Raw genomic sequence first — 15244 nt, 5'->3', positions numbered from 1 at the left:
CAGAAGCGGGGATCGAACTTAGGCCCTTGCTCTTGCCAGGGAAACGTTTATCCTCTGAGCCATCTCCCCGTCCCCAGTCTTCTAGTCTTTCTGGGACACTACCTGTGTGCCAGCAATGGTACCCCTTATGTGGTTCACTTATCTTCAGTCTACTCAAGGCCTGGACTACCAACTCTCACCTGGACTCCCTACATGCTAGGCAATTGCTGTACCACTGAGCTATAGCCATGAGCCTAAAATCCACATTGCTGTGGACTGTACTAAGCCAGGAAAGGTGGCTGTATTTAGGTTTTATAAAATTCAGAAGTTCTGTTTCAGGAGTTTGTATTTACTGTTGTCACAGCCTTGACCAGCCTCTTGTATAGACCGCGGTAACTCCCTGGATTTTATCTGTGGATCTAGATCTCTGAACATGGCTGGTGACCACCGCCACCCACTACACTACTGAGCACGTAGGTCATGCTCTGCAGGGAGGGAAAAGATGTATTTCCTGTCCAAGATGTGTCTGAGAAAAAGACAGTTACATACTTACCCTGTGTTTACTGAGGGTTTCTTTCTTTCTTTCTTTCTTTCTTTCTTTTTCTTTTTCTTTTCTTTTTTATTTTTCTTTTTTATTTTTTTATTTTAGGGAAGAGTCTATAGGGTGTTCAGGGTCTCACTACTAGATCGGACTCATAGTGATCCTCCTGTTTACAGCCTCCCAAGAGCTGGGATCACAGGTATGTGCCACCACGCCTAGTCTCAATTGCCATCTCAGCGTGCCCCGGAGGTGGGGCAAGCACAGCAGGCCCAGGGATCAAATCCCTGGCCCCTACGCCTCTTGCAGGCACTTTAATCCACTGAGCTGTTTGGCCAGCCCTTTACTGAGTGTTTCTTTGGAACCAAGAACTATATAAGCTGCTAGTACCAAAGCAAGAAGCCACTAACATGGCTTCCTTCCTCTTGGGAGCCAAGGCCAAGGAGGAAGTTTCCCGTGGACAAATGGTCGTGATCACTATTTAGCTGCACCTGGAAAGGCCAAGAAGGGACAGAACTGCTGTTGGCTGTTTCTGGCAGTGCTCCAGGGAGGGTGGCCAGGAAATCTTCCTGGATAAAGTCACACTGAGGTTGAAGCTTGACTCAGCTGAAGCTGGCTGGAGGGAGAGGAAGAAGACCGTGCCAAAAAAACCCAAAACACCAAGAAAGCCTGTGTAAAGGCCCTGCAGTGTAAGGCAGGTGTGGCTAGGCACAGTTCAGGATGAGGCGGGAGAGGCAGACAGGGTGGCTCCCCATTGCTGCTGGGATCTAGGGTTTTCCCCTGGAGACCATGAGATGCCCTATGGGAATCACAGGCTAAGCAAGCGGCAGCCCAGCACTGTCAGGTGAGACACTGCTTCCCACAGGGCCCCTCCCTGCCAGGTTACTGAAGGCAGGCTCCTCCTCCTCTCCCTCTTCAGCTGTGCTCCTCTGGTCCCCACGCATAGGACTGGCTGGTCTTGGAGAGACAGGCCTAGAGAGATGGTCCTACCCTTAATGTCTCCCGCTTCCCTGAGATCTGTCACTCCCAGCCTCTCCTGGGTGTCTCTGCCTCTTGCCACCTGTTTGTAAGTTTCCCAATATAGCCTGGCTGTTTCCTCCCCAAGTGGGAGGTGGGGGGCAAGAGCTGCTCTCTGTTGCAATCTCAGTTTTCCTTGGGCTTAAAGGGACCACGTCAGCCCATCTCCTGCCAAACTGCGGCTAAAGTCAGGATGGTTGATTTAAGTTCACAAACTTCTCCAACCCGGGGATTATATATCTCTCCTCTCTCCCTCGGCTCACGCTCTCTGCTCTATTCTTGTTCACTTTCTCCTTTCGTGGCTTTCCTTCTTTCTTTCAAGAAACAGCATCCTGAGGCATGGATGGGGGTTGTGGCTCTCAAGGCTTAGGTGGATTGTCATCTTGAGTGAGTCCTTCATCCTCACTGGGCCTTAGTTTCTTCCTGTCTGTAAAACTGGAGCCATCAGGGCCTCTCCAGGTGTTTTCGCAGACCTGTGTGCAGATGGATGCAACAGAGAGAATGAACAGCCGTGGAACACAGGCTGTTCATTTATTCACAAATGCTGACCGAGGCGCTGAGGATATCACTGCGAACCAACAGAAAGGGACCCCTGCCTTTGCGGAGCTTGCATGCCAGTAGGGGAGGCGGTCAAGAAAACATATGTGGCATTACATTTCACATGAAGAAGAATAAAACAAAGGAGGGGGCTGGAAAACCTTGGGTGTGAGGGTTATAATTTTACGTATGTATGTATGTATGTATGTATGGCCTGCTCAACCTACCCTGGGGACAGGGCTGGTGCCACATGTGGTGCCAGGGATTGAACTGTGGTCCTTGCACTTCCTAAACTTGCCTAAGCAAGTGCTATAGACTGCTGAGGTATCTTGCCAGGGTCATAATTTTAAACTTGTGCTCAAGGGCCAGCCAGGTAGCTCAGCAGATTAAAGCGCCTGCTTAGGCAAACACAGGGGCTGCGGTTCGATCCCATTCCCGGGGCATGCTGAGACGTGATTAGGACTGGATGTGGTGGCGTGCACCTGTAATCCCAGCACGTGGGAGGCTGAAAAACAGGAGGATTACTATGAGTCCGTTCTGCATAGTGAGACCTGTAGACCCTATACTAAATACATAAAAAATAATAATAATAAAAGTAAACTTGTGGTCTGGGAGAGGTTCTATTCTCATCTTCCTCCCTGAGATTCTGTCTGGGATCTCACACTGTTTCTCACTGGCCAATGAAATGGCAGACATTCTATGACCTGACTGCCCCTCTAGGAAGGCGTCCTCGAAGTCTCTCTCCTCCAGCTGCTCTTCCCTGCTGGACAGAGGGGCTGGAGGCACAAGGGACCCTCCTCACCATTAACCCAGTTCCTGGTGGTGAGACCTAGGGGTTAGTTTTTTAAATGTTGGCTGATGCTTCTAGTGAGCACCAAGATTAAGAACCATTGGCTCTGAGCGTGAGTGTTGGCAGAAGACAGTTTGGGCCCTACTTCCTTGGTCAGGGTGCTTAACTCTCAAACCATCTGCTTCTTCTCCTGGACTCGAGAGCATAATCAGGGACTCATGCCAAGTGCTGCTGACAGGTTTACGTGAGCCCTTGGCACTGTTCACATCTTTCATAGGGCTCTTAGGCAGAAAGGGCCAGGGCAGGGTAGTAGGGGACCTGGAGCTAGGGTCACCTGTGCTGGGAGGGACCAGACAGGGCGAGACACCCGGATAATCACCGCCTCCAGAGTCACAGTGCCCCAGTGCCCAGTACCTCAGGGTTAGGTCACACCTTAGAGAGGGTCTTACCCCACATGTCATTGACAGCTGAGCAAGAAAGTTGTAGGAAAGGGAGTTGCCCAAGGGCACTCAATGTAATAGTCTCCAGACAGATCAGCCAGTCTTTCAGCACAGACTAACACAGCGCCCCCTAGGTGCCAGGCACTGCTCCAGGTTCTGGGGATAACTCAGAGAACGAAAGAGTTAGAGACCAGCCTGGGCTACAAAGAGAGCTCAAATCAGCCGGATGGGCTGAGGAGATGACTCAGTGGAATAAGTGCTTTCCTGGCAAATGTAAGGGCCTGAGTTCAATACCTGGTTCTGTCTGAGCAGCATAGTGAAACCCTGTCTCAAAAAACAAAAAACGAGGGCGAAGACAAGGGCGAGGGCGAGAGCACCCCTTCCAAAAGTCAACCAGGAAGAGAGGCTGTGGGGAGTGTAGGAAAGATTGCAGTTTTAAAGGGTAGTCAGGGGCTGAGGAGATAGCTTGGTGGTCTAAGTGCCTACCTGGCAGGCACAAGGACCCAGGTTTGATCCCCAGTACTGCATGCTGTGCCAGCCCCAGAACCCAGGTGTGCTGTGCCAGCCACCAAAACTGGCATGGTGGCATACACCTATAATCCCAACTCTGGGGAGGCTGAGATAGGAGGATCACTAAAAGTCGGAGCTGTGTAGCAAGACCCTGTACCAAATAAATAAATATATACATACATACATTTAAAAATATTTTTTTAGAGGGGTGGTCCAGCAGGCCCCACTAGGTAACAAAGTGAAGTGGATCTAGAGGAAAGATCTCCAGTAGTGGGAACAGCCCATGCGAAGGCCCAGGGGAGAGCAGCATGTTGGGTTGAGCCTGGGGCCCTCCCCTGGTTGACTGGTTCCACTGCCCAGCCAAGTCTCCCCCTCCACATGCTGGTTGGAAAGACGCCCGTTTAGTTAGTGCTCTACTACTGTCTAATGAATCTCTGAGCTAATAAGCTACAGAGAAGAAAGCCTCAGGGCTCACAGCTTCCGATCCCCAGTCAGTTGGCCCTGTTACTTTTTAAGCCTGTGGCGAGGCAGCATGTCATGGTGGGATTTTGTGGTAGAGCAAAGAGCAAAGCTAGGGAGTGAGAGGAGGGTCCAGAATCCTAGTCTCCAATGAGGACCCCCAAAGACCTGAAGACTCCCCCACTTCACCTCTGCAATGTTCCATGCTGGGATCCAAGCCTTACAGATATTTGGGGGACCCTAATATCCAAACTATAGAGAAGGACATTTAGTTTTCAACAGCCAAGGGAAAGGATCTGCGTGTGTGTGTGTGTGTGTGTGTGTGTGTGTGTGTGTTGGCAGCAGAAATCGAACTCAGGACCTCAAGCTTGCCAGGCAGGTGCTGTGCCTCTGAGCCATATCCCTTGGCCCATGCAGAGCAGTGACAAAACAACAGATGTGTAACTGTCCAGGGAGCAAGGGGCACAGCAGGAGCCACACAGTAGGTTGGGGCTGCAGTGTGAAGTCATTCTGCAGCTTGTTCACACCCCTCAGGTAGCCTCACATGGCAATACTTTGTAGAGTCTGTCTCAGATGCATATCTTTTCCTTTAGTTTTTCAGAGACATTAATGAATTTAAACCTCAGAAAGTTCTAAGAGGCAAGAGGTAACTGTCATCCCTGACGGAGCAAGATGTTAAGGCACAGAGAGGATAAGCAGTTGCCCAAGGCCACACAGCCAGTGAGGGCAGAAGCAGTGCTGGGAGTCTGTGCTCCTAAGTAGCTACTAAATCCATGTCCTGTTCCCGGGAGCTCAGATACCCGTGTCCATGCAAGCCCTGCGTGCGTCACCGTCCTGCATGTGCACAATCTCATGTGGTCTCAGCTTCAGCAATGCCCCCGACCTCACACATTCAGCTCAGGTTCCTCTGTGACACTTAGGTTGCCCTGTATGCTCAGAACCTCATAAACATCCATAATGTCACCTGTATGGGGCCGGGGGCCCTCCCCTCCTGCATACCTGCTGCACACTCATGACCCCATTCAGTCAATAGACACCGGCGTGTATGCCCATCCTGTCATCTCTTACACGCACAATCTCACACCCTCTCACAATCTCATGCTTTCTAACGCTCACACTATTGTGCAAATTTGCTCTCTGACCTGTTCATGGCCTTGCACACTCACATCCACTTGCACACTTGTTTATAGCTATGCATGTGGACTGGACCTCATGTAGTAAGATGGAGGGCTGGGTCTGTTCACATCACTTTGCACTCTTCGGCCCTCCCTCTGATGGTTTTGCATTCATTTCTCCCTCTCTGTACAATTGAGACCCAGAATGCTATCATGATATGCTCTTTTGCTGCCTCCTACTGTGCCTCACCCACATAGTCTTAGATGTCCTCTGTGCACAGATTACCTTGCACACCCCCACCTGCAAACAGTCATGCAATGCACAACCCCGTCTTGTCCACTCAGGCTCTGGCAGTCACACTCTTCAGTGTGATACAAACTCTGTGCACACACATTTAAGGTCACACAGTGCCCTGTCCGCTGGGATCACTTTATACTTTCACTCTGTGGCGCACATGTCTTGCACACTGGTAACCTAGCACGCACAGGCATATTCACAGCGCTTGGCAAAATCCTTCTGGTTTGTCCACTGAAGTGCTGGCACACCTCCTTAACCTCAGCCATTGCCAGAGCCTCAATTACACAACTTCACACACACTCGCAAACTGCCCACTTGCACACCTGTGATCTTGCCACATGCCCAGCAGGAGATGGTCACATGATCACGCATATTCTCCTGGCTTGCTCATTCACTGGTGTTCTTGCACAGTTGTAACCTCAAGGTCTCAATACGTGCACTCTGCCACTCAGATGGCGGGCCAGCTCCAGCCCATGCACCGCAATCTGATCACGTGGCCACTTGGGCACCGTGGTACCCCGCACTGATGTGCCTTCTCCTGTCCGCAGGGACATACCAAGGCCAGTTCACCAATGGCATGCGCCACGGCTACGGGGTGCGCCAGAGTGTGCCGTATGGCATGGCCGTGGTGGTGCGCTCGCCGCTGCGTACGTCGCTGTCGTCCCTGCGCAGTGAGCACAGCAATGGCACGGTGGCCCCGGACTCTCCTGCGTCGCCGGCCCCCGACGGCCCTGCGCTGCCCTCGCCCGCCATCCCACGCGGAGGCTTCGCGCTCAGCCTGCTGGCCAACGCCGAGACAGCGGCGCGCTCGGCCAAGGGCGGCGGCCTCTTCCAGCGGGGCGCGCTGCTGGGCAAGTTGCGGCGCGCGGAGTCGCGCACGTCCCTGGGCAGCCAGCGCAGCCGCGTCAGCTTCCTCAAGAGCGAACTCAGTTCCGGCGCCAGCGACGCGGCCTCCACCGCCAGCCTGGGCGAGGGCGCCGAGGGCGCAGACGAGGCCGCACCCTTCGAGGCGGACATCGACGCCACCACCACGGAGACCTACATGGGCGAGTGGAAGAACGACAAGCGCTCTGGCTTCGGCGTGAGCGAGCGCTCCAGCGGGCTGCGCTATGAGGGCGAGTGGCTGGACAACCTGCGCCACGGCTACGGCTGCACGACGCTGCCCGACGGCCACCGCGAGGAGGGCAAGTACCGCCACAACGTGCTGGTCAAGGCCACCAAGCGCCGCGTGCTGCCACTCAAGAGCAGCAAGGTCCGCCAGAAGGTGGAGCACAGCGTGGAGGGCGCCCAGCGCGCCGCCGCCATCGCCCGCCAGAAGGCTGAGATTGCTGCCTCCAGGTAGGACACAGGGTGGGGATGGAGGCATGGGCAGGTGTGTGTGTATGTGTGTGTGTGTGTGTGTGTGTGTGTGTGTGCGCGCGCGCGCCTGCACATGCATGTGGTGACCCTGGAGCAAGGCAGCCTGCTAGACCTTTCCTCCAGCCTGTTTCTGCTTCTTTTACCGTTAGGAGTGGTTCTTCGTGATGTCTATGGGTTTAATTGGAAGGGCTTCAGCAGTGGTGTCCCCGGTTGGCTTGTCAATGCACCTGTCCATGCACCCATCCACCCATGCAGCCACCCATACTGTCATCCATCCACTCAGCTGCCACAGACCATTGTCCCTGCCGTGTCTGCACCGACCTCTTACTTTTACTCAGCCTTTCTACTATCTACCATGTCTCTGTACCCACTCCACCTCCATTTACCCAACCCACCATCCAGTCCTCATCTGTCTACCCAACAGCATAGTCAAGTACCCCATCATCCACCCAATCCCTTTATTCATAGAATTCTTCTAATATCCATTTGACAACTTCATCTACCCCACCCTTCCAAACATCCAGCCACTTCCACTAACTGCCTAACATCCACTGGAACAGCCTCTCTACAACCATTTAGTCATTCACACTTACCCACTCATCTACCTTTCATTCACCCAACATGCAGTTAACCACCCATCCACCAGCCCAACTATCCGTCTACTTACTGAGACATCCATTCAGCCACAGCCATCACTCTCCACAATAAGATGCATTCTCAACCGAACCCATCTACTCAGCCACCTACCTTAACACACAACTATGTTTGTATTAACCTATCTGCTTCCATCTATCCAAACCCCTCATCACCAGCCACGCTTCCATTCACGGCACATCATTTGCATTCCTCCCTTCAGCCAGCCATCTCCATTGTCCAGCCAGACTTCCATCTTGCAATCTACTATACTTCCTTTCACTCAGCCCCTCCTCCTCCCATCCCCCAGCCGTGCATACACAAAATCTCCCATCCACTAAGTATCCACGCTGTCATCTGCTTTAATACCCTTCTATGCCTTTTCATTCTACTTCACATAAAGTGTTGCTGTTGTGTCCGAACATTTATAACATCTACTGTGTGCATGGCAATTTGGTTTAGGAACATTGACTCATTCAATCCCCTCAACAACCTTTTATGAGTGGTGCTATTTTATTGGCCTGTGTTACAGGCCAGTTAAATGAAGCTCAGAAAGGTAAGATTACTGCCTCAAATCACCCAGTTAGTGAGTAGCCTCTCATCTGATTCCTGTCCCCCCACTTCCCTCTATTATTCATCCTCTGGGCCTGGATTTTACCCCATTTCTGGTTGCCACCCTGCCTTTTTATCACCCTGCTGTAGTTCCTGCTGCTGAAGGGCTTTTGCTCCTGCTGGTTTCTCTGTCTGGGTTGCTCCTCCTTCCTCTTGCTTCTCACTTAGTGTTACTGTTATTCTCATTTTGCAAATTTGGAGTGAGCTGCAGGGAAAGTGGTGTGAGGAGATGAAAGGCTGTTCCTTACCTATCTCAGTGCCTATAGCGATCCTTTTGGTGGCTTTAAAGAGCCTTGGATAAAGTTGGAACATGTGGCCTAGAGACAAATCCTGGCATTACTGTCTGATAGCTCAGTGCCTTGGGTAAATCAGTTTGCCTGTATGAGTTTGGTGTCCCGCTATGTGGTGTCATCGATACTTAGTTGTGTATTCTTGGCCATTTAAGTTTTCTTCTCCAGCCTCAGTGTTTCCTCTGTAGAACACTCGAGAAAGAAGTTCAGGTCCAGCAGTTCTCGGTCCTGTTGTGGGTACTTTCTGGGCAGCAGACTCTGAGATGGAAAGCAGCATGCAGGGCATTCATGGGGCGCCACAGTCAGAGTTGGGGGAAGGTCAGGAAGCAGCGTGCGGCAGGAGATTCTGGGCAGTAGCGCAGTCTTCCCAGAAGCCTCAGCCAAGCACAGGGGACACTGTGTGGTGGAGGTGGGCCTCAAAGTTGTTCCAAGTACAGCATGGCCTGGATCTTCAGATCCTCTGTATTGAGTGCAGGAATCTTCCAGAAAAGAGTGTGATGTGGGTTGGATGGCTCTCCTGGGTCGCAGCCCTCTAAGCAGTCCTGAAGGGGGAGCAAGGTGGACGCTGAGCATAGGCTCAGGAGAAACTTCTAGTTATTATCATCATTTAATGCATTTGTTTGACAGCTGTAGAAACTAAGGCACAAAAGAACAGAGCAATATCCTGAGGTCCACCCGAGGAACAAGGCTGTAGCCCTGAGCGTTCCGATTCCACAGCTTTCACCAGTACATTTTGTAACCTCCGAACTTTGTGAGCTTTAGACTACTATGAACGTTGATAGCATAGACAGAAAGAAGCTATCGGTGATTTTCTTAAGACTTCTCTGGATTGTCTCTTCCAAGCTCTCGTTGGAATTTAATCTACTTTGATTTTAACAACATTAAGAGGTGGGAACTTTGATTAGGTCTGGAGGACCATGTCCTCTTGGGTAGGATTAATGCCATTATTGGTAAGTTTAGATCCCTTTTGCCTATTTGATTTTCTCCCTTCTGGAGGATCCAGACTTCTTCCCTCCAGAGAATACAGCATTCACAATCCATCTTAGAAGAAGAAAATGACCTCACCAAACACTGACTTTATTGTTGTCTTGAGTTCAGTCTTCTCAACCTTCAGAACTATAAGCCAGTAACTTGCGGTTGGTTACAGGAGATGTGAGTGAAAAATATGGTGCATGTTTAAATTAAAAATAAATTATAGGCCAGTTATGTCACATTGCCTGCCTGGCAAGCGTGAGGCCCTGAGTTCAGTACCTGCTGTCAAAACATTTTTTAAAAATAAAGATAAATTGTTACAGTAAAACACATTGCCATTAATTTCCCTCAAAATACTACCCTTTAGGGGCTGGGGAGATGGCTTAGTGGAATAAACGCTTCCCTGGCAAACGCAAGGGCCTGAGTTCAACCCCCGGTTCCGCAAAAAAAACAAAAACAAAAACAAAAAAAACTACCCCTTCAGTTTGAACACACTTAGTGTTTTTGCCACTGTCTGAAGCATTTCTGGAAGGAGTGAGTGAGTGAGTGAGTGTGTGTGTGTGTGTGTGTGTGTGTGTGTGTGTGTCTCAGTGTCCCAAGTCAATTCAAAACATTTACCTTTTACAGTCATTTTGACTTTGAAGAAGAGTTAGAAGTTGGACAGTTCTAGATCAGGTGCATAAGATGAATGAGGACTCACTGTGATGTTTTTATTTGACATAGAATTGCTGTAAACATTTTGAACTGAATTAGTACATTGATTTGTGTTCACAAAAAAACACATTCATGAAAGAGCACTTCCAGAATTGCTTCAGAAAGTGGCAAGAGCATGGGATATATTCAAAGCAAGGAGGAATTCTAGGGGGGCAGTTGATGTCAATGTGTCTATCAGTATAATAATTTTTTTAATGTAAGCATTCAGCTTAATTTTGATCATAGTTCATGAATGATCAATCTCAGATACTCTGTTATAGCCATATGAATGCACTAAGAGGTGGAGCCAGGCTTATAATCAGGTGGTCTTGGATACTTCTATGAATACAAAGGAATACTTCTTAAAAATAAGACCTATGTTGGAATAACTTTAGATTTCCAAAGTGTTGCAGAGATAGTACAAATAATTCCCATATACTCTCCATTTCACTTTTTCTAATTTTGACTTTTCATATTACCATGAGACATTCATCTAGACCAGCGTTGGCCCATTTCTGCTCCCGGAGCTCTATCAACTTTACTGTGATTGTACTAGTCTCCCCACTAACGTCCACCTACTCTTCTAGGAGCCCATAGTGCATTGTCAGATGTCCTCAGGCACCTCTGATCGCTGATGGTTTCTTAGCATTCCCTTGTTTCTCTGGATCTGGATGGTATTAAAGGAGCGTTGGTCCCTCAGTTTGGATTTGTCTGACATTTTTGTCTGAGGTTATGGGTTTTGAAGTAGACCACGGAAGTACAGACCCTTCTCACCCTCATATCACCTTTGGGAATGTGAAAGCCACATGACTTTTCCTTGTACTCATGGTCATGTGACTAAGGAAGCTTCTTCCAGGACTCTGTGTTGTAAAGTTACTGTTTTTCCCTTTCCCCACTCTGATCTTTGGAGCCCAAGTATTAAGGTCAACCCACAGTCAAGAAGAGAAAGCCTGGGACTCAGCTTCTCTTTTAGAGGAGGGGTATCTACATATATCGTTTGATTTTTTTCTTTATTTGGTCTTTTTGAGATAGGGTTTCACTATGCAGCTCAGCTTTGACCTTGAAGTCCCTTTATAGCCTGTGCTGGCCTCAACCTCACAGTGATCCTTTCTGCCTCAGCTTCCCAAGTGCTGAGTTTACAGATGTATACCACCATGTCCAGCCTGAAACTCTTCAATACATAAGATTTTCTCTGGGCCTGGGGAGATGACTCAGTGGAAAACACTTCCCTGACAAGTGCAAGGGCCTGAGTTCAATCCCTGGTTCCGCAAAAAAAATAAAATAAAATAAAAATAAAAAAAAGAAATGACCACATGATAGAGATAGTTGAGATCTATTTTTCAGGGTATGACTGAAGCTTTGGATTTTTTATAGAAAAGAGAAACAAAAGCAAGGAGTTGGAAAGCCTGGGAGATGGCTCAGTAGAATAAGTGCTTCCCTGGCAAGTGTAAGGGCCTGAGTTCAATTCCTGGTTCCAGCAAAAAAAAAAAAAAGTTCTCTTTGGGGAGATAGCTCATCAGCATTGCTTCCAGGAGTTCCTTGTGAACCATTCTTGCTTTGGGACACAGCTTGACTCTCATGGTGAGATGACCGCTGCTGCATAAGGAGCAGCTTCAGTTCCTGTCGTGGGGCAACGCCCCCATTCAGAGGGGATCACTGATCATGCTGTGGTCTGCAAGGCTCTGCTTTTTCTGACATCCGAGGTGATCGTAGGTTTAGGACAGTGTCTGGAGACTTCTAGGCACTGCTTCCGGGGGTCTGGATTTGGACTTTGTAGAATCTATCAATTAGGTGTCCCTGCAAATCCTGAAAATGACTTTAGCTACTCTTACCTTGGTGTCTTTTAATATTGAAGAAGGATGAGACATACTGGGTAAATTTAAGGCTTATAAACCTCATAATGCAAGAGAGTCCTTCAGCAGTTAACTTGCCTGTGTGCAGACTGGAACAGGGACCTGACTGAAGTTTTAAGGTAATATGAAAGCAGAGATGTCATGCTTTATCCTGTTTTCATTGGGCTCTGCATTGGGATTCTGCTAACGAGCTGCATGGACTCCCCTAAAGTACTTCACCACTCTGGCCCTGGGGTCAGCTGGCAGTGTAAAGCAGTCTGGTCAGCATCTCCCACCTTTGATCGAAGGGGCGAGGAGGTAGAAGCCAGGGGAGGGAGGATTTCCCCCAGGTGCTCTCCCTTTGGGGACAAGCCCTTGCCTCTCCCCGCTCCCTGCTTTCCCTATGCTCATTGCTTTTCCTGCTGACACCAGCACCCTTGAATCTGGAAGGTGTCCTGCCCCCACTGAGGTCACCAGGCCTGTAGCCGGGCCGAGTGGGAGCAAGTCACTGGTATCCAGGCTCTGGCACACAGCGCTGCTGTACACAGAGCACGGGAGCAATTTGGAGCCTGCGTGTGAGGGCTGAGGCCTGTGAGCCCCGGGGCTGGTGCCGTGTGGGGAGTAGCTGCCTGGCTCCTCTTCAAGCTCACGCTGCATTTCCAATTAAGGGAGTCTCTGGGTTAGCAGGAAGCGCAGGATTTCGGATTTTGGCCATCTGTCTTCTTCAGAGGCTCTTCGCCTTCCAGGGCTTTGCCGCTGGAGCTGGCTGTTGAAAGCGCCCCCAGCAGCCAGCAGGAACTGCATCCTGCCCCTAGCGCTGGGCCCCGGGCTCAGGTGGACCTCGTCAGGGGCTAGGCTGCCTCCAAGGGCCTCAGTGAGACCAGAGCCACGCTGTCCAACGAGGAGGGAAGGAAAGGGAGGCGCGTACAGAATTAGAGGGGATTTTTGTTGGTTTGTTTGTTTTTATAGCAACCACATTTAAAAAAGTAAAAAGAACCTGGAGAAATTAACTTCAATATATTTTTCTCTAACTTGATGAGTCTAAAGTAATTTTAACATGTACTCATCATTTTAAAAAGTACGAGTAGGTCACTTTATACCCTTTTCAGACTATGCCCAGGATATGTCTCACGTAGCATAACTCCACTAGGACCAGACACATTTTAAGTGCTCTAGTGGCCACCTGTGACAAGTGGCATTGTCTGTGATCAGGACTTGTTTCCCAGGGGAGAAAGCTGAAACCTTACCATGGACTACAGATCAGAAAAGATTCTAGCTGTAATGTCCAGGTGTTAGCCACTTGTGGCAGGGGCCACAGAGCACCAGAAAGGTGGCTGGTCAGAGCTGAGATGTGAACCCCACAGTGTTCCTCAGAAATGTTGTGTGCAAAGAGTGTGGTCTCTTTCTAATTTTAACAATCTTCATTACATGTTGGAGTTATAAGGCCTATTGAATTAGGGGGAAATGTATTATTGACATTAATACCATTTATTTCTTTTTTTTATGTATTTAGTTCAGGGTCTACAGGGTCTCACTACGTAGATCAGACTCATAGTGATCCTCCTGTTTTCAGCCTCCCAAGTGCTGGGATTACAGGTGTGTACCGCCACACCCAGTCTCTATTGCTGTCTCAGTGTGCTCCCTTGTGTCTGCCTAAGCAAGCGCTTTAATCCAGTGAGCTATCTGGCTGACCCTTCCATGTATTTCTTTTTACTTTTTTTTAATGTGGTTACTAGAACAAGACTTTCATTATATATGTGATTTCCATTCCATCGTTTCTGGGCAGTATTGTTCTAGAATCATCCAGGCCGGGGAGATGGTGCAGCCCATTTACTGCTCAGGTATGAAATAGGCCTAGAATTAAGGCATACCCACAGCCTTGGAGGAGGTCAGGCCCCCAGCTTCGGATTCTCTGGCTAAGAACTCTTTCTGCAATGCCTTTTAAGGTTGTGGATGCTGGCTTAGTGAGTTAAACTGGGAAGCGTGGGGAGGTGCCTGGACTTCTCTGGTTGTCACACCAACCCCCTGATAAATGGCCCCCTTCTGGAAGGAGCGCAGTGAGTGGTGAAGCCTTTGACTGCCTTCTGTTTGCCTCTCTGCAGACCCCAATTCTTTATTTCTAAAAGGAGGGTCGTGATACCCACCTGGAAGTGTTTTTGAAGGGTAAAGCAATCCATGCATGGGGAACACTGCAGGCCTGGCAAAACACTCAGTAAATGTCAGCTGCTGCAGTCATTGTCTAGTATTCTTGTCACTCTGTCCCCACTCAGAGTCCAGGCAGGGGACAGATACCCTTGGAGGGTTCTCAGCCGCCCCGGCATGGGAAGTTTGGAAAGTCTCAGGCTTTATAGTAGGGTGGCATCACTGAGCTGTTCTGTTTTTTTGTCCTCCCATTCCGTTCCCTGTCTGCTTCCCCCACCCCACCCCAGGCTGGCCCTGGAAACTCCCAGGCTGAGAGTGGGACTAAAGTTAGGTTTGCAAGTTGCTGAGGGCTGAAGCTGTCTGGTGCGCAAGAGTCTGCGTGGTGTAGCAGCTGTGTGTAGGCTGGGGATGCGACACCGGGTAGGCTCTGCTGTGAATCTCGAGTTCAGCCTGTTACGGTTGGCCTTTGAAATGTCTCACGAAGGGCTGAAGGCTTGGTTCCCCATGGCAGCAAAGATGTTGGGGGCCTCGAAAGGGCACTGACCTTATCTATGGATTGGTCCACTAAGGAATCCACAGCGGGATGGGCTGTTCCAAGGTAGGACCGGCTAGGAGGGAAGTGTCAGAGTGTATTTTTCTCCAGCGCCTTTCTCTCTCTGTTTCCTGGCTGCCCTGGGCCTGGGCTGCCCTGACTTTCCTTCATCGCGCCTTCCTGGCGTGATGCCTCTGCTTCACCGCGGGGCCCCAGCGATGGCTTCCCTGTGGATTGAAACCCCTGAAACTGTGAACCAAAATCAACCTTTCCTCCTCTGAGCTGTTTTTCTCATCTATCCTGTCACAGGAAGGGACACAGCACAGAGCACCTTATAAGCTGTGTGACCATAGGCAATTTATCTCACCTTTCTTAGATTGATTTCCCAGTTTACACAAAAGGTGTAAGCTGTTACATGAATCAGATACCATTCTGCAGAAATCTAAGCCTCTGATAAGGAAATAGAGGCCCTTGTCTTCTCTCATAGTCAGTCCAA

At 49.7% G+C, this 15244-nt stretch overlaps 1 protein-coding gene across 1 annotated transcript in view; it reads left to right on the top strand.

Annotated features, from left to right (window-relative positions):
• Positions 1–15244, top strand: part of Jph2 (junctophilin 2) — a 74304-nt gene that overhangs the window by 17714 nt on the left and 41346 nt on the right. The window contains exon 2 of the mRNA XM_023714789.1: positions 6232–7021. Coding sequence (XP_023570557.1) covers positions 6232–7021 — 790 coding nt within the window. The remainder of the gene's footprint in view (positions 1–6231; positions 7022–15244) is intronic.

Source organism: Octodon degus, unplaced genomic scaffold, assembly GCF_000260255.1.
Source record: "Octodon degus isolate 3935 unplaced genomic scaffold, OctDeg1.0 scaffold00037, whole genome shotgun sequence".
Classification (NCBI taxonomy): domain Eukaryota; kingdom Metazoa; phylum Chordata; class Mammalia; order Rodentia; family Octodontidae; genus Octodon; species Octodon degus.
This window is presented reverse-complemented; position numbering and strand designations above follow the sequence as displayed.